Source organism: Dipteris shenzhenensis, chromosome 7, assembly GCF_047967505.1.
Source record: "Dipteris shenzhenensis isolate YYH24624 ecotype China chromosome 7, Dip_SZ_1.0, whole genome shotgun sequence".
NCBI classification, from domain to species: Eukaryota; Viridiplantae; Streptophyta; class Polypodiopsida; order Gleicheniales; family Dipteridaceae; genus Dipteris; species Dipteris shenzhenensis.
The window spans coordinates 9,462,620-9,480,432 of NC_141602.1; the positions used below are offsets into that span (position 1 = coordinate 9,462,620).

The following is a 17,813-nucleotide window of genomic DNA, read 5'->3' on the forward strand; positions in this document are numbered from 1 at the left end:
TGCGTGCATTCATGTCTCCTAGAATCAATACTCTCCCCTTGGCATTGAATTCCACCAAATTTGAGCACAAGTCTCCGTATGGATCTGATGCATCTCTATCATAGCGTTGATAGTACGTCGACCCTAAGTGCGGTATGTAGCACCCAACTATGTAAAGTGGTAGGGGCTCTGCTTTCACCATGATCCAGATAAACCGTTTATGAGGGTCATCTTTGCATATGCTTATATTATCTCGTAAGTGTTCTTTGTATAGGCATGCAACTCCTCCTTGCCCTCTTGTACCAGTGTGTGTTTGGCATATTGAATGTGTTACGTATCCATTGATTGGAGGTAGTCTGAGCATATCCCTCTCCCATGTCTCTGCAAGAAAGACTACATCTGCACCCTCAAGCACATCATTAAGGCCTGCCCCCTTCTGCCAGGGGAAACCTCTGCAATTCCAAAACATTACTTTGATTTCCTTCTGGGTCCCATGAGCCGCGTATCCCTAGAGGGTGGTGTCCTCTTTTGCCTCTTGTCTCTTCTTGCGTGCTTCGTAGGATTGGCGTCTTTCGGCTTGTTGCTTGGGCGTTCTATCTTCAGTGATGAAGTAAGAGGTTCCTCGTAGGTATATCCTGCTGTTATCTAATATAATTGTTCTTTTCCTTGCATCCATCATCGTGCATACAATTGCCCGGTGGTAGTCTTTCTCTTCCTTTTTCTTGCCGACCCTGTGTGCTCCAAAAACAGTCACATCCTGCATAGCAAAATGCTCCTGAAAGAAATCTGTAATTTCCTTGGCTAGTGACAGGGGTGTTTCTGCATCCTTTTCTGTCATACCTCGTATGACTATATTTTGTGCTCTTTTCTCCCTTTCAATGCATTCTTTTGCATCTATCCCTTGCTCAATATGCACCTCTTTGTTACTAATTTCCTGATTGCTTCCATGCCCCTCTGTATTTGCACCCTTGGCTATCTCAGCCCAAGTAACAGAATGCATCCCTTGCTGTTGTATGGTCTTATTTTCTTCCAAGTCATGTACTCTCTGTTGCAGGTTACCAATCATCTCAGCTTGCGTGCTTACAACTTGATCTAATTGAGCATTTTTATGCTCTAGATCTTGGCATTTTAGTGCTAGACTCCTTAACTCTTGTTGCTGTTGCATCATTGCTGCCTGAATGGATGCTAGAAAATTCCAAAAGTTTCCTTGTGATGGCATAAAAGGCGTTGCATTTCCATCTAAAGTGGTAAGTGCCAATTCTTCCAAAGGAGGTGGCAACATTGATGATTTTTGAGGAGTTTCTTTTACTTCTTTTGATGCTTTCTGCACCTCAGTTTGTTTATAGTTATGTAAATCTCATGTGCCTCTCATGCTTGAGTTAGCCTTGAATTCATCTATTTTCTGTACAGCAAGTCTCTGCATGCTACATTGGTATCAGAGCAGTATGGCTTCTTCTGATTTGAGTTAGGTTGGACGGAGTCCTGGCAGCACAGCTTAGTTTCGGGGACTCAGTTAGAAGAGAAGGGAGCATGTTTGGGATATTATCTAATTTTGTATTTTGTCCCTACCCCGGACGAGTGGTAGTAGCATTTTGTCCCTACCCCGGACTAGTGGTAGTACCATACTCCATTAGCCACTCCCTCCCAATCTTCATCGCGCATCAGGCTGGATCCCGTCTTCACCCGTATGCATTTACACCTTGCGAGGCAAGGTTAGGGGGGGGGGATTTTTTTTCCCCTGTGGCAGTCATTATAGCAGCAATTGATAGGTCTACCAGCCTTCCACCATGGACCCGTCCAGTAGAGCAGCTCTCAGACAGGCGTTCAGGGAGTAGGATCATCTCCTTGAGCAGAATATGCTCTTTTCTGAGCAGCCCTAGCAAGACAAGAAGACAAAGGAGGATGCAACGACATTGGACCGTTTCCAGCTTCTGTTGGAATAGGAAATCCTTGAAGCGGCTGCGCAACAATCCAGACGTCGTGCTGTCTTTTCTTACCTTTTAGTCTTAATTTTTTTTTCCTTAAATTTATTTGTTTGTCTTTTTCTTACCTTTGAGTCTTTAATTTTTTTTTCTATTAAGAGAATTCTTTATTTATATTCCAATTCCCCCCCCCCCCCCCCCCCTTTTTCACACATATAAATCTCCTTTTAAGTTTTCTTTAATGCTAACTTTAATTACTAAATTCTATTGCTTACTTTATTAAATTAATTGCTTTATATATACATAAATTAATATATAAAATTATGGATAATTATGGATATATGTGGCTATGTTCTTTTAATGCAGCATATGAGGTCCAATGCAGGTGAGACCGAGAGCAGATGCTTGTACAGCAACAAAGTTTCTCATGGCGTGCTCACAGTTCCTCTCCTCATCCGCAGTACCCACAAACTGCGCATCAGCAGGAAGTCCTTTATCTGCACTAGAGTCTTCCATCTCCGAGCACAGTTTAGTGGACTATTTTGCAGCAGCTCAGACAGTGGTTGCCCTTGGGTCTACCAATCCAGGGGATCATTTAGTATCCACAGCTGCTACATGCAAGTGCCTTAGGGTTTACCACCCATGGGGGTAGTGCAGCCATTTCCACAGTGTGCTCACAAGGGTCTTTCATCCCTAGGGCGAGCTCAGCTCATTCCGCATGCCCAGATGATGAGACTCTTGGGTCTACCACCCACGGGGATCGTCCAGCTTTGGCAGCCTCTTTTCTTGGAGTTTCCACCTGAGAGGATCAGTCACTTCATGCAGTTACGTTGGATGGGTCTTTTACTTGTCCAGCAGCTTTATCATTCCAATTAGCTCCTATGGGTCTTCCACTTCGGGAACTCAGTCAGTTGGATCAGATTTAGCAGGGGAAGAGATGGTTTTCACCGCTGAGGGATGGGTCTTCCACCCTTGGAGATATCTTAGACCCATCAATATTTGCCATAGATGAGCCTCTCGGCCGAAGGAGTTGTCTATCCCCCCACAGTTAGTTCTCTTGGGGATTCCACCCAAGGGGACACCCGAGATGCAGCAGATAGGCGTGATGGGTCTTCCACCCAACAAGCCTCTTCATCAGCTCTGATCAGTTCCTATGGGGCTTCCGCCCTTGCAGCTCAATTGGCCACATCTGTTTTTAGTCGCCATGACTCACATTTCACCTTCTCATCATGAGTGTTTAGGACTAGGAGTTTCCAGTCCCACTGGCCGTGATGCTCAGTAGGAGAGGGCGTCTCAAGAGTTTGCCAGACTAGTGTCAGGCCTCGCAGGAGGGAGTATCCTCATAACTGGAGTCACAAGTATACCTATCACCAGGTTGATGATTCTTTGGCAGCTTGTAAGGATAGTCATGCAGTTCCCTCCGCAGCTCCCCTTCCTCAGCAATTTAGGGAAGCAGCAGTTGCAGTACCAGTCAGCAAAGAGGTTGACGAGGCCTTCCCATTATTGTGTCCTGCGCTTCGGGAGGTTAGTCATACAATGTCCTCTCCATTAGATCACGAGCCACCAACAGTAGTAGTGACCAGTGCCTACACCGGCAGTTCTCTTGGTGATGACAACAGTTCGGTCGATTTTTCAGGGGTGTGCTCAGCAGCCTTAGTACTTCCTCAGTACCTCAGGGGGACATGCTTAGTCCCAGTATCCCATCGGGAAGAAGCTATGCCAGCCATCTCTCATTTCCTTCGAGAGGCATACGAGTCATTCATTGTAGATGAGGTGTTCTCAGCAATTCTGGACATCTCAGAGTTCTTTCAGGTAGCATCCCATTCAATTGAGTCATTAGAGGGGTGCCCAATAGCTCCTCCATTCCTTCGGAGAGCATCCAGTATAGTCTCCTCCTTGGAGTGGTGCTTTGCAGTGCCAGTCGCCACTTAGCTCCTTGGAGAGACAGCCACAATTCCATCTCTCTCAGAGTTTCTCAGAGAGACAGCTACAATTTCCATAGCTCCCGGCATCACGCATATTCTTCGAGAGACATTTCCATCCACAGTTCCAGATTCCAGGAGGGTGGCAGAGTTTTTACCCTCTCAGTAGTTATCACGCCAGCATAGGAGGCATGTTCATTCCAGCTTTCCCTCACTGTAGTCATGTAGACAACATTTTCACACTTTCTAGGAGTGCATGTGTGTATTATGGAGTTCCTAGGTTTTCAATTTTGGTTGCCTAGCTTCACTGGCTTTCTCATCACCCCAGTAGTTTCTAGAGTAGCACTAGCATTTTTATGTCGGTGTATCTTTTGTTGGAGGTCAACATCTCCTGATGTCACCATAGAGAGAGAGGGCCTTGCTTGTGGGTGTGCCTGCCTAGTGTGAGGCTAGGGTAGAGGAGTGAGGGCGTATGTTGTGGGTGTGCGTGCCCCTCTTGTGAAGCATAGGTAGAGTAGGGTTTGGCAGGATGCTCAGTGTGGGAGAGCGTGCCGGCCATGTGGAGGCTATTCAAGGCCTTCTTGAGACTTGCTTTGTTGCCGCGTGGTAGCCCTTGTTGAGGCGCCTAGGGAGTCGGTTGGTGCAGGTCTCTTATGCGTAGGAGGGCAGAGGGAGTTTGGTTGGTGCAGCTCCCTATGGAGGGCTAGGGGCAGTCGGCCCTAGGGCCCTGCTTGTCGGTTGGCAGACCCACACTTTAGGGCCTTGTACAGCCCTATATAGAAGGTTGGTGGGTCGGCCATGTAGGCTGTTGGGTCGGCCCTATCGGCTGCTGGTCGGCCTAACCCCTTACTGGCCGACTAGGGGGTTGGGGGCTATTTATAGCCCTCCCCCACTTGAGCATTTCATCACACATTCCAGGGCCTGGCAAAGGAGCAGAGCCAGCCCAATCTTGCACGTGTGCAGTAGGGTAGTGGAGCAGTTCATCCACTCCCTCGTACTTCTAGTTCTCTTGGTTGTTGAGTTGTTTGTCTGAGCTCTCGAGCAGCTTGTTGTTTCCGAGGTTTCCCTCCAGTTGTAGTGGGGTTTTGTCCAGAGATCACTTGCAGTTCTCTTGTGGCTTTCTCTCTCCTTTCTCTCATGATTTGAAGGTCAACCTGGGTAAAACCAAGGTCATGATCTTCAATACATCTCGAGCCATCATGCGTCAGGAGCAGTTCACATTTGCGGGGTCATCTGTTGAGATAGTTTCATCATACACTTATCTTGGGGTTATCTTCTCCGGACCGAGGTTCACTATGAGACCCGCGATGCAGGCACGCTTGAGTAGAGGGTATGCCTCATTGGCCAGGCTAGAGAGGCAGTGCTTCCGCTCACACTTTCAGGATCCACGCACCAAGGGGTTGCTTTCTGACTCCTTGGCTCGCCCAGCGGGGATGTATGGCAGCCCTTGTTGGGGGCCAGACTTGTCGGATACAGAGTGGGCCCGTGTGGAGCGGCTACAGGTTCTCATGCTATCACAAATGATTCGTGGTAAGTCATTCGTTCCTCACCAGATCATTCAGGCTGAGTTTGGGTCACCCCCTTTACAGCTAGATGTTGCATTTCAAGTCATCACATATCTATACCGAGTTAGGGAATATGGGGATTATACCTCGGGGTGTAGTAGGCTATCATGGATAGCTCTATCCTCTTCTATGGCACTTGTAGCAGGAGGAGATTAGAGGTGCTGGTATGCATGTACAGAGAGATGGTTTGAGTGACTGGGGCTCCACATGGATAGACTACCTTCCTTCCAGTATAGCATGGATGCTCCGTTCTCTCCCCTCTTATCACACGAGGTCAATTAGGTTATCCGTGAGGATCTACTATAGCTACACACCTTCGGACCTGGTTGGAACCGAGTGAACTCCTAGTGAAGCTTAGCTTCTACAGAGATCACTTCTTACATATCACAGCGGAGGGTTTCATTGACCCACCAGGATACACACAGATTCACCTACCCCACTCGATGAGGATCTCTCTTGGGCAGTTCCGGGTCTCTTTACACAGACTTCGCATCGAGAGCGGCAGAGCAGAGCGACTATCGAGGGAGCGGCGCATATGCACACTATGTGACATACAGGAGGTTGAGACAGAGGAGCATTTCATCTTTAGGTGTCCTGTGTACTATGAGATCCGAGGACGTTTCCACTGCCTCTTCAGAGATAGTTATGGGATTTTAGCCCATTTCCTCTCCTACCTAGACCAGCGGTGTTTGGCAGGTTTTATTCATGAGGCACTTATACACCGCGAGAGGATACTCCGAGCACGGAGACAGGAGCAGACTTCTTCCTTGGTTGATCCCTCTCAGAGCTCTATCACGGAGATCTTTCAGCTAGATCACATGGACCCCAACGAGACGAGGCCTCGACATGACCGTGAGCCGGAGCCTGTGACCCGATAGCTCAGACAGAGGGTCGACACACAGATCACACTTGGAGACATCCCCTCCTTGTTTAGAGTCGGAGCCCGACCGACGGGGGTCACAGTAGCCTTGGTTAGACGCAGAGCTACGACCAGGAGACGTGCCATGACCGCACCTCTTAGTGGCCGACAGCACTCTATTGCCGACTTCATGCCTCCAACTGCCTCATCCATCTTGTTGTTGCTGGGGATGATGATGCTGAGATTGATATATAGTCAACCATCGACATGACTATGTTGTACTTAGGACTTAGTACTGCCATTCTGCATTTTTGCATTTTTTGCATTTTTTGCATTTTGCATTTTGCATTGGTATGGACGCTCGTTTAGTAGCTCCACTACCACAGCTCGTTGTATCAGGATTTTCACAGTCTCATAGACCCATCGGTCTTCCGAAGACTTTAATAAACTTTCTTTCTTTCTTTCTTTCTCCTTCTGTGTGTGTGTGTGTGTGTGTGTGAGGCGTGCTCTCTCTCTCTCTCTCTCTCTCTCTCTCTCTCCCTCTCGCCCTCTTGTTCATTTCCGCTGCACTTCTCACATCTTCCGTAGTGGCGAGAATGCATGCCAATAGTTGGTAGCTAGCTTCATGCCATTGGACTTCTGGAGTGTAGTGCCTCCACATCAGCAGCCCAATCAGTCCTCAGTAGGTCACGAGGATAGCAGCCAATTCCTATGTCCAGCAGCCTATCAGAGTGCCATACCACCAAAGGATTAGGAGTTCTCCGTAGTAGCGTGGTGGGATGACTGGCCTCAACAGTTCGGCTTCAGGTCTTCATGGCAATACGGGTTCTCAGGAGTTTTTATTGAGCCGCCGTGTTATCATAACAAAACATTCGTTCCTCAGCCTTTTGGAGCGGTACCAGATCAGTCCCACTGCCATACTGTTATTCCTCAGTTTTGTAGGACAGACAAGTTTCAAGCAGCAGTTGGTGGTCAGCATGGTCACATTTTCTTCGCAGATTCACTCCCCTCAGCAGCTTTCATCATCCATAATTTAAGTAGGAGGGAATGTCACATGCACCCCTACATAAGGGAGCATGGTGACACACAGTCTGACCCATTTGTCGTACGCTATGACCCCATTGTGAGCCAATCTCAGAGTTGGGATCATAGCGTACCTTGAGTCAATCTCGGAGTTGGGACCCAGAAATCGAATCCTGGCATAGTGTGGCTCTCTGGTGAGGTGTGAAAATATCTCTTATCTGCATCTGTCGAGCCGTCTCCCGCTGTGGCGAGGGACGTGGTCTCCTCGATCTCTGAACTCTTTGGACTATGTCCAAAGTGACCCCTCGTCTCTGTTGGTCCCCCCCTCAAGAAAGCTGCGATAGGTCGACCTCAATAGATTGTGCTTTGGGCACTCTCTGTCTCGCGCATGATCTCTGCGTCCTCTCTCAGTGGCACCGTGTCGGTTCTCCCTACAGATCCTGGCTGCCCTCATATCATCTAGCTCCTCCTCCAATGTCCTGGAGCTGACTCATATGTATAGAAGTCTGTGACGCGTCGCTGTGCTCGGTCAGCCGCCATGCCCTGTGGTCTAGCCGCGTCCTGTTGCTCTCTGATCCATCTCGCAGTAGTGTCTCCCTGTGCCGGCACATCTCCATCCGATAGAGCCCAATATAGACTTGGTCATGGAAATGGAGCAGTCGTGATAGTGGACCGAAACCACTTCCCTCTAGGTAGAGATAGTGGTAGTGTCCGTGTATCTCATAATAGGCTGGGCAAATACGGAGAAAATGCTCCACCGTCCCCAGCGTACATAGCATGCAAAGCCTCTGCTCTCTGGGTACACCTACAGCTCTCCTCGCCTCAATCCTCAGCTGATGGGGTGAAACCCGGATCTGTCCAATGGCAATCCTCATTGCATGTGAGACTCCTCTATCCTCGAGGTACTGGGGTCTGATGATGAATCTCTCCTCTGATACTCTTAGGAAGTTGTTGCCGTAGAACTGGATCTTGGTGGGGAACTCCTGGTCACTTCCCCAAGTTTGAGATGTGTGGAGGTGGAGGAGATCTAATCATATGATACGGTTGATCTCGTCTTGTGGGATCGACTCAGGAGGCACGTCCACGCTGTTGGAAAGGTCACCTCCCCATCTGTAAGCCCCCATATGAGGAGAGCATGGGGGAGTTTACAGGAGGTGGGACAGAGAATGCATGTAGCGCAGCAAAGGCGCACACGTGTGGGCAGAACAGGGTGCCGGAAAGGGGCGCAGCAGGGTGTACCAGCAGGACGGTCGGCCATCTTGGAGGGACTGGTTGGGCTGGTTGGAGCCAGCCAACCAAGCCTTATATAGGCAGCCAGAAGGGGCTGGGACCCTGCCTTGATTGGAGGGCCAAGGCCATAGAAGTGTGGGCCTAAAGCCCCGGTTTGAGAGCCCGTATAGGGCTGGACCAGCCACAGACTGGTCTGCCAGAATGGACAGGCTGGTCGGTTTTTGCCAGCCCCCTAGGGGCCTATAAAAGGAGGGCCTCCAGGCCCTCATCATTCATTCTCTGGAGCAGCAGATTTATAGCAGACAGGAGCAGCAGATAGCAAGACTGTAGCAAGCCACCCAAATGTTCCAAGCCGTGATGCTGGCTTCCACCTCCCAAACATTGTCCTCCCTAGGAGGAGGAGCTAGGGTGTCAGGGGGGACTGCCTTGCAGAGTGCAATCCTCTGAATACTCTGAACCTGTATTCGGTAGGCTGGGGAGATCTCATCAATCTGGAACGCGTGTCCTCCCTCTGTCAACCAAGCCACCATCCCCCAGGTGTAGTCTCTGTGAAGACTTTACATACGTGTCATGATCTTGAGGGCTCTCATCCAGATCCTCGCTACGCTATGAGAGCTCCATAAGCAATGCGGGATAGTCTCGAGGACATGGGACGCCAGCCAAAAGAAGTATGAAATCTTCCTCGGCCGCAAGTTGGACAACAACCGCGTCCACAACCTGGAGTGAACATCCCGGGGCACTCTCTGGGTCACCCGGTGTCTCTCCCTTGAGGGGGTCCACCTTGACGAGTCCATCTAAAGTCTCCTGCCAATCCATGTGGTGTAGGAAAAGAGGGGCACCTCATCTACCGTCTCCTAGAGGGCCAGAACCACTCCTCCGGAGCGCACTGGACCTCCCTCAGGGGTCTACCCTCCCACAGCCAAAGGCACCATCTAGAGGCGTCCTGCTCTGAGATACTGGGAGGGTCAATGTGCCACTCCTTCCCCAAGCGTCCTACCACTCTAATCATCTGCCAGTGTATCCCATCAAGACTCCCACCCATCTTAGGGTCGCTCCCAGTGAGGGGCTGAAGTAGGCCTCCAGGTCATACATGGAAGAAGTCGGGGTGCGTGCTGCCGCGTTGCATCAAAATCCTCAAGGGAACACCAGTACAGGAAAACTGCCCCAACCATCTGCTGTCCCTCCAAATGTGAAGTCCTTCCCACCAAGACTCAGGAATGGCTAGGTCGATCTCGCCCATCCGTTGCCTTGCCCCTCGCAGATGCACTAGGGTGTCAAGCCTCGCCTCTGCCTCCATAGGTAGTCTGCTCTTGCGACCAAAGGACCCTGCTGGACCACTGTCCCACTGTGCGCAGCCAATGTGAGTCCGCTGCCCGAGCATACATCCCTCCTGATCTCTGACCTCTGGGTGCCACATAAGGGGCTGGCGCTCAAACTCCTCTCTGCATTTGGGCGGAGCACGGATGAGACCCCGTGCTAGTCTCTGCCAAACCTTGTGAAGACTCCTCATCAAGGGGGAGCCCTTCCCCGTAAGGGGGGCCTCTGAGAAGATCTATCTATGTGAAGGCTGCCACTGTCCCCCAGTGCGTGGGGTGTCCCTGAGAAGCCCTCTCTGTAAGAGGAGCTTCCAAGGCTCGGCACTTGGGGTGAGGCCACGAACCACCAATTTGCCCAAAAGGGGCTTGCTTTGCATCTTTGGATCAATGATATTCAAGCCTCCTAGTGCCTGCGGCATGATCACCGTCTGCCAAGCTACTCGGGCCCTAGTGTTCCTCGTGCCGTTTGAACCTGCCAAGAGGAAGTTCCGTACCAATTGTCGGAGCTGCCCAATGCATCCGTTGTGAAAGCACCAACAAGAGGCAATATACCAGGCAGTGGCAAGAAGCACCTGGTTTGCCATTAAGGCGCGACTTGCGAGGGAGAGTTGGTCGAGCTCCAATAGAGAAGCTTGCGCCGAACACTCTCAAGGACCGGGGCAATCTGCTGCTCTGCTGTAATGTCAATACCCACGTGGCATTTGAGGTGTCTCGTTGTCTAGCCCTGCGGTATCCATCCGAAACCAAAGTCCCTCCCCCACCCACGGATCTCTTGTGTCTCCTTAAAGCTCATGAAGAAGCCTATGGATTTTGTCCAGTTGATCCGTACCCCCGAGGCCTCACAATAGATAGCCAGGGTGCCTCTGACTCTCTCTAGACTCGCTATGGTGCCCTCAACATACAAGGCCGTGTCATCTGCAAACTCCGAGTCAAGGAGCTCCTCCTCCTGCCTGATTGGGAGCCTCAACCCTGTGAGACCCGCCACCTATGATCTCAAATAGTAGCCCAGAGCCTCCGCTACAAACAAGAAGAGGAAGGGAGCTAGTGGGCAGCCTTGGCGGACCGAGCGAGAGAGAGGAAAGGTGTCCCCTGTGTGTCCTCCGATAAGCATCTGACTAGAGCTCCCTGCATATAGCGCTGAAACTCCTCTGACCCATCTGTCTGAGAAACCCAATCTCCTCATAGTGCCCTCTAGGAAAGACCACTCCACCCTGTCGTAGGCCTTCTCAAAGTCCAAGAGGAGGATGGCCAGTGGCTGTGACTCCTCCCTGGACCAATCCATTTGTGAGTTTTGGGGAGAGAGAGAGAAAGAAAGAAAGAAAGTTTATTAAAGTCTTCGGGAGACCGTGAAGGTCTATGAGACTAAAGATAATTGATACAATGAGCATAACGGTGGCAGTCTCAAAACGAGCCAGCCAACCATTTCTACAAAAAAGAGGTTATGAAGGACGGTGTGTCTAGTCCTGATACAAAAAATATGTGTCTACCTCCAGATGATACAAAAAAGAAGGGGGGGGCACCAAAAATGGGGCAGAGGGGGGAGATACAATATATATGTGCAGGTGGTGATCGTCAGAGACCAATCATAGAGGGACCGTCAAATGGGAGGTCGGAAAAAATCCTGCGATAGATGATTGGCCTCTGACGTCACGCAGCCTAGTCGAGCTCGGTCGTCGGGGGCGGCGGGTGGCCCTGTGGATGAGGGCAACGGTAACCCCGGTGGGGCGGGCAGAGAGCAGAGACGAGATGTCATGGACCCGGATGTGTGAGTCTGTCCGCTGGCGCAGCTGTCGTGGCTCTGGCTCTCGCTCACGTCCGCGTCGTTGGCTAGACTGAGGAGAGGTATCCTGTGACTGGAAGAAATCAGTGATGGGCCGTTGGGTGTCCTCACGCTGTGTGTGTTGTGCGTGTCGCCGTGCTTGGAGAGAGGTATCTCGGTGGCGAGTCATCTCATGTAAGAAAGCGGCTAGGCATCGCTGATCCGGGAACTGCAGCATGTGTGGGAGGGGGCCGAATAGGTCGCGGAAGAGGCAGTGGTACCGGCCTCGAATGGCATAATAGATAGAACATCTGAAAGCAAAGTGCTCCTCCGACTCGATCTCCTGCAAGTCGCAAAGTGGGCAAAGGCGGCCCTCTCGTGGGATACCCTCTGCGCGTCCGCTCTCGATCTGTAATCGGTGTGACGAAACCCTAAACTGACCGAGGGAGATCCGGAGCGCATGTGGTAGATGAAGCTGTGTGTAACCCGGAGGTGTGATGAAGCCCTCCTGTGAGATCTGGAGGCAGTGTCGGTGGTAGAAGTCGAGCTTCACAGGAAGCTTGGAGTGAAGAAACCATATCTGCCAGGTGTGGAGCTGGAGCAGATTCGCTCGAATGAGCCGATTGACCTCCTGGTTAGTGGGGGAGAGGGGAGATGGTGGAGGGTCGAGGCTGTACTGAAAAGGAGGCAACTGGTCTAAGTCGAGGCCCAGTCGGGTGAACCAAATGGAAAGACGACTATACCAGCATCGCTGGTCCCCATCAACGGATAAGGCCATAGAGGAGGATAGGGCTAGCCAAGGTAGGCGGAGGCGACTGTCGGCGGAGGAGCTGAAATCCCTGACTCTGTGGAGATAAGTGATAGCTTGGAAAGCCGCATCAAGCTGTAGGGGTGAGGCGCTCTACTAGAATGATCTGGTGTGGTACCGATGGTTTGCTGCGGATCATCCGAGCAAACATCAGTATCTGTAAGAGAGAGCAAGAGAGAGTGAGCTGAGAGCTGAAAGCTTGAAAGCTTAGTTGCAATAGAAGAGTGTGAGAGTACAACTGAAAGAGTGAGAGATAAGGTTTTGTCCTAGTGACAAAACCTTAGTAGTCACTAATAATAGTTAGTGAACTAACTGCGGTTAGGGGGAAAAACCTCCTAAAGAGGGAAAAGTGCCCCTAACTAGCTTATTAAATTACATTGGTCACTGCTGAATTATATCTATAATTCTAACACCCCCCTGCAGTGCCAATATCATGTACAAGGCTGATCAACCACCAAACGGATATAAGTTCAGGGCACTGCGAAATGCCTCAAACTTTTCATGTGGTAGTGCTTTGGTGAAAATATCTGCAATGTTGTCATGTGTGGACACAAAGATCATACTGATCTCTCCTGCATGCAACTTCTCTCTGACGTAGTGATAGTGAACCTCAATGTGCTTCGTGCGAGCATGAAACACTGGATTCTTTGCCACTGCAATGGCACTCTGACTATCAGTGAGAATTGGAGAAGGACCCTCCAATGACAGATGAAGATCAGCAAATAGACATTGCAGCCAGACACATTCAACTGTTGCTGTGAAAGCTGCCTTGTACTCAGCTTCACATGATGAGGTAGCCACTGTAGATTGTTTCTTGCTCAGCTAGGAAATGCAAGATTTACTCAAAAAGAAACAATTGCCACTAGTGGACTGCCTAGTGTCATAATAACCAGCCCAATCTGAATCACTGTAGGCATGCATGTAAGTCACCCCCCTTGGGAAATAACAAGCCAAAAGACTTCGTACCCTGCAAATAACGGAAGATGCGCTTAACTGCCTGCCAATGCATAGTTTTTGGGCTGTGCATATACCTGCTCACCTGAGATACTGCAAACTGAATATCAGGTCTAGTGTTGCAGAGATCTATGAGGCATCCAACAGCCTGACTGTAAGATGTGGCATCAACTGATTCTCCTGCATCATGCATTGTGAGTTTCAGCCCCGGCTCCATGGGAGTGGCTATGGGCTTACAATCATGCATGTTAAATCTGTCCAAGAGTTTCTGCACATACTTGGATTGAGACATAACAGTGCCACGTCTCTCTTGAGAGAACTGGATCCCCAAATAAAAGTGAAGCAGCCCCAAATCTGACATGTCAAAGGTGGTCTGCAAATCAGCTTTGAAATCTGCAATATTATATTCATTGGACCCTGTGAGCAGTAAGTCATCGACATAAAGAAGGATGACTAAAATTTTCCCCCCATCCATCTTGATGTAGAGGGTGCTCTCAGTAGGACTATTGTGCAGCCCCTTGCTGGTCAAAAAGGCATGAATCTTGGCATACCATGCACGAGGGGCCTGTTTCAGCCCATACAAAGATTTGTTTAGCTTGCATACTTGAAGTGCATTTGCTGTAATTTCAAAGCTTGGAGGTTGTTTGACATAAACCTCTTCCAGCAAGTCTCCATTTAAGAAGGCTGTTTTTATGTCCAACTGATGAACATTCCACTCAAAATGTGCAGCCATTGCAATAACAGTTCGGACGGTGGTCATCCGGGATGTAGGAGAGTCTTCTCATAATCTATGCCCTTTTTCTGAGCATAGCCTTTAGCAACCAGCCTTGCCTTGTATCTGTCAATGGAGCCATCTGGCTTCCGTTTCACCTTGAAAACCCATCGTGTACCAATGGCATGTTTACCTGGTGGCAAGTTTACGACATCCCAAGTCTGATTTTTCTTAATGGACTGCAACTCATTGTGCATGGCATTCATCCAATGCACATTGTCCTTTGCTTCTTCGAATGTTGCAGGCTCCTCCTCATCGAGAAGAGTACCTGCATATGCTGATTCCACTGAAGTAGCACCGTCCATGTGCCTTGCTGCACTGCGAGTCCTGCCAGGTAATGGAGCATCAATCTTACTCTCTCTGAGAGTCTGTAACAGCCAGTTTGGGACTGTTTTTGCTGCATGTATGTCTGCAATTTCTTGCTGAACCACCTGTTCCACTGCCTGTGGAGGTGGCAAGACATCTTGTGGCTGAACTGGAGCATCGGGAGGTGGCTGTAAATTCTAATTTGCATCAGAAATATCAGCAGGGGAACCCAAAGCAATGGGTAGTAACCCCTCAAAAACATCCACAGAAGAAAAAGGCATATGAAATTCAGCCTGAGTGTGAGCTGAATTTTCTGCAAATATCACATCTCTACTAACAATGATCTTGCGTGTAGTAGGATTGTAGAGACGGTACCCCTTGCTTTCTGCAATGTACCCAACAAATATGCACGTAATTGCCTTATCTGACAACTTATGCCAAAATTCAACTGGCACATGAGCATATGCAAGGCATCCAAAGACTCGGAAATGATCCATTGAAGGCTTTCTCCCATTCCAGACCTCATAGGGAGTTTTTGTTTTCAAAGCCTTAGTGGGAGCCCGATTTAAAATGTAGTTGGCACACATAAGACCTTCAAGCCAGAATTTGTGAGGCATGTGTTTGCTTTTCAGCATACATCTGTCCATCTCCATAAGAGTTCGATTTTAGCTCTCAGCTTTGCCATTTTGCTGAGGGGTCAGCCTCATTGTGAGCTGATGCACAATACCCTTGCCTTTCAGAAAAGCATCAAAATCTGCAGACAAGTATTCCCCACCTCTATCTGTGCGCAATGTCTGTATCTTGAGTCCAGTTTCATTTTCAACCATGGCTGAAAAGTGTTTAAACACCATGAACACTTTTGATTTGTGCTTCAGCCCAAAGACCCAAGTGAAATTGGAGTAATCATCAATAAAAGTAACAAAGTAGAGATGACCACCCAATGATGGAGTCGTCATGGGACCACAGACATCACTGTGTATAAGCTGTAATTTGCGGACAGCCTTAACTGAACCATCCTTTTTGAAGGGGAATCTATGCATCTTGCCTAAAATGCACCCTTCACAGGCATGTGGAGGAGGTATCTCAAGAGGTGGCAATGCATCAACCATAGAGTGCTTCTGAAGTGTCATCAAGCTGTTGTAATGCATGTGGCCATATCGGGCATGCCATAATTTTGCATTCTGCATGGCAGCAGTAGGGGTAGAAACTGCAAGAGCATGGGCTGCTCTTTTCTCAAAAAGATCAAGTTGAAAAAGCCCACGCAGGAGAGTACCAGATAATCTCAAGGCATAATCATTTTCCCTGTCTCGGACAGCACATTTGTCATCCTCAAAGATGACCTGAAATCCAGCTCTGTTAAGAGTGGACACTGAAAGAAGATTCTTGGTGATACCAGGCACATATAAGACATCTGAAAGTCTGAAAACTGAGCCATCAATGGTAGTAAGCTCAACTTCTCCTGTGCCACGTATTGAACATGACGAGTTATTGGCACAAGTGACTTTCTTACCAACGGGAGGTGGATGCAAGGAAGTAAAAAGACACTTCCTAGAAGTGATATGCTTGGATGCACCGCTGTCAAAATACCAAGTATTCAGTGTTTCATTGACACTGAAAGCAGATGCATCCGTAGAAGAGTCATAACTGCAAGTCAAAAATGCACATGTATCATCATTACAAGTTGTTGTACTATCCCGAGCATTTGGAGCAGCCAGCCTAGAATCTGAAATGCAAGATAAAAAGGCATAATCCTATCCAACAAAGTTGTCTGCAGCATCCCTACTGTCAGATGCATGAGGAGCTGAATCTGAAATAGTCATACCGGAGCTGTTTTTCTTCTCTTTTGCAAGCCTTTTCCTACATTCTGCAATGTGATGACCTGGCTTTTTGCAGTAATGACAAAAACCCTTCTTCTTGGGCTTACTTGCATCATTTTTAGCCTTTTGTGAAGGCTGTCCTGACCCACTGGAAGGCTGATTTACTGATGTCTTTGCCTGTCCCTTTGTTTTTGACTTGAACTTTGAGAGCATAGCTTGTTCACCTGCACGTGAAGCCAAGTTTTTCCTGGTCTGCTCTTCCTGAAGCAGAAGTCCTATCAACTCATGAAAAGTGAGAGGATTTGCACCCCCCCTCAATGATAAGTTCAACGAGGTATGAAAGCTGAGATAAGACTCAGGAAGAGAATTCAGAGTGGTAGTAATCACCTCTGAATCAGGAATAATCTCATCTATGTTCAATAATTGCTCTCTGAGATCCTGTAGCTTTGTGAGGTGGACTGACATGGAGTCACCCTCTTCCATATGTGTATTACTTAACTCTCTTTTCAAGAAAGATACCCTTGCATCATTCCGGGCTGCATACATGCTTTCTAAGATATCCCATGCTGCCTTCGAGGTCTTACACGACCGGATATGCGGAATGATAAATCTTTTCACTGAAAGAGAGATGCATGACAAAGCTAAGGCATCCCGTGAATCCCATCTCTTCTGCTCTGGAGTAGTGGCTATAGCTGCACCAACAACTTGTTCTGCAGTTGCACCCTGTGCACGACCTCTTCCACCTCCTTGCTGAGGAGGGGTATTAGGTGCCATACCTGCTGGTCGGATCTCACCCCCATTCACATAATCCCATAAATTGCGAGAAATCAGAATATTGCATACCATAAAACTCCAGAGGGAGTAGTTGAAGCAGAGTGATCGGCCTCCATTGTCGGATATCTGACCTATCTCCCCCTTTCGGGATCAAATAGATCCACCCCTTGCTCAAGGACCGAGGGAGAAGACCCGTGTCAAAAATCTCCTGGCAAGCTAAACGGAAGGGGATGGAGATAATCTTCCAAAAGTTCCGGAAGAAGGCCGGAGTCAAGCCATTCTCCTCCGAGCACTTGTGGGTTGGGAGAGCCTTGAGGGCTTCCCAGAGCTCCTCATTTGTGAAAGGCTCAAGTCTGCTGCATAAGTCCCCGAGACTATTGTCGGAACTGTTAGAATTATTATTATAATCTAGCAGTGACCAATGAAATGTAATAAGTAGGTTAGGGGCACTTTTCCCTCATTAGAGGTTTTTCCCCCTAACCCCAGTTAGTTCACTAACTACGGTTAGTGAAGGATAAGGTTTTGTCACTTAGACAAAACCTTTCCCTGCTTTGTAATTTTACTCACTTCATCTATTGCAACTTACGTTCAGCACTCTCTTGCTCTCTCTCTCTTTTCCTTCATTTGGTATCAGAGCAGACCATCCTTTTGGCCTAGCTCCTTGCTCCCTGCTCCTAGCCCGTACATCCGTGCAGCAGTCGTCCGTACAAATAGTACGGATTCCGTACTTGCTCATGACGCCATTAGCTCGTCTGTACACCTACAGCTGTTCGTACCACGTGGAGGCGTCCGTACACTTGCACATGC

At 49.0% G+C, this 17,813-nt stretch overlaps 2 protein-coding genes across 4 annotated transcripts in view; one reads left to right on the forward strand and one right to left on the reverse strand.

The window, feature by feature from the left end:
- Window positions 1–17,813, forward strand: part of LOC147899915 (DNA repair protein recA homolog 3, mitochondrial-like) — a 72,094-nt gene that overhangs the window by 8,438 nt on the left and 45,843 nt on the right. The gene's annotated exons all lie outside the window — the stretch shown is intronic.
- On the reverse strand, window positions 488–1,261 carry LOC147899916 (uncharacterized). Its single transcript, XM_087377063.1, has one exon. It carries the CDS (start codon window positions 1,259–1,261, stop codon window positions 488–490), a length of 774 nt encoding a protein of 257 aa, XP_087233189.1.

Bases quoted from the DNA above. Each gene is read 5' to 3' on its own strand.
- LOC147899916 (XM_087377063.1), bottom strand. From the start codon at position 1,261: ATGTTGCCACCTCCTTTGGAAGAATTGGCACTTACCACTTTAGATGGA.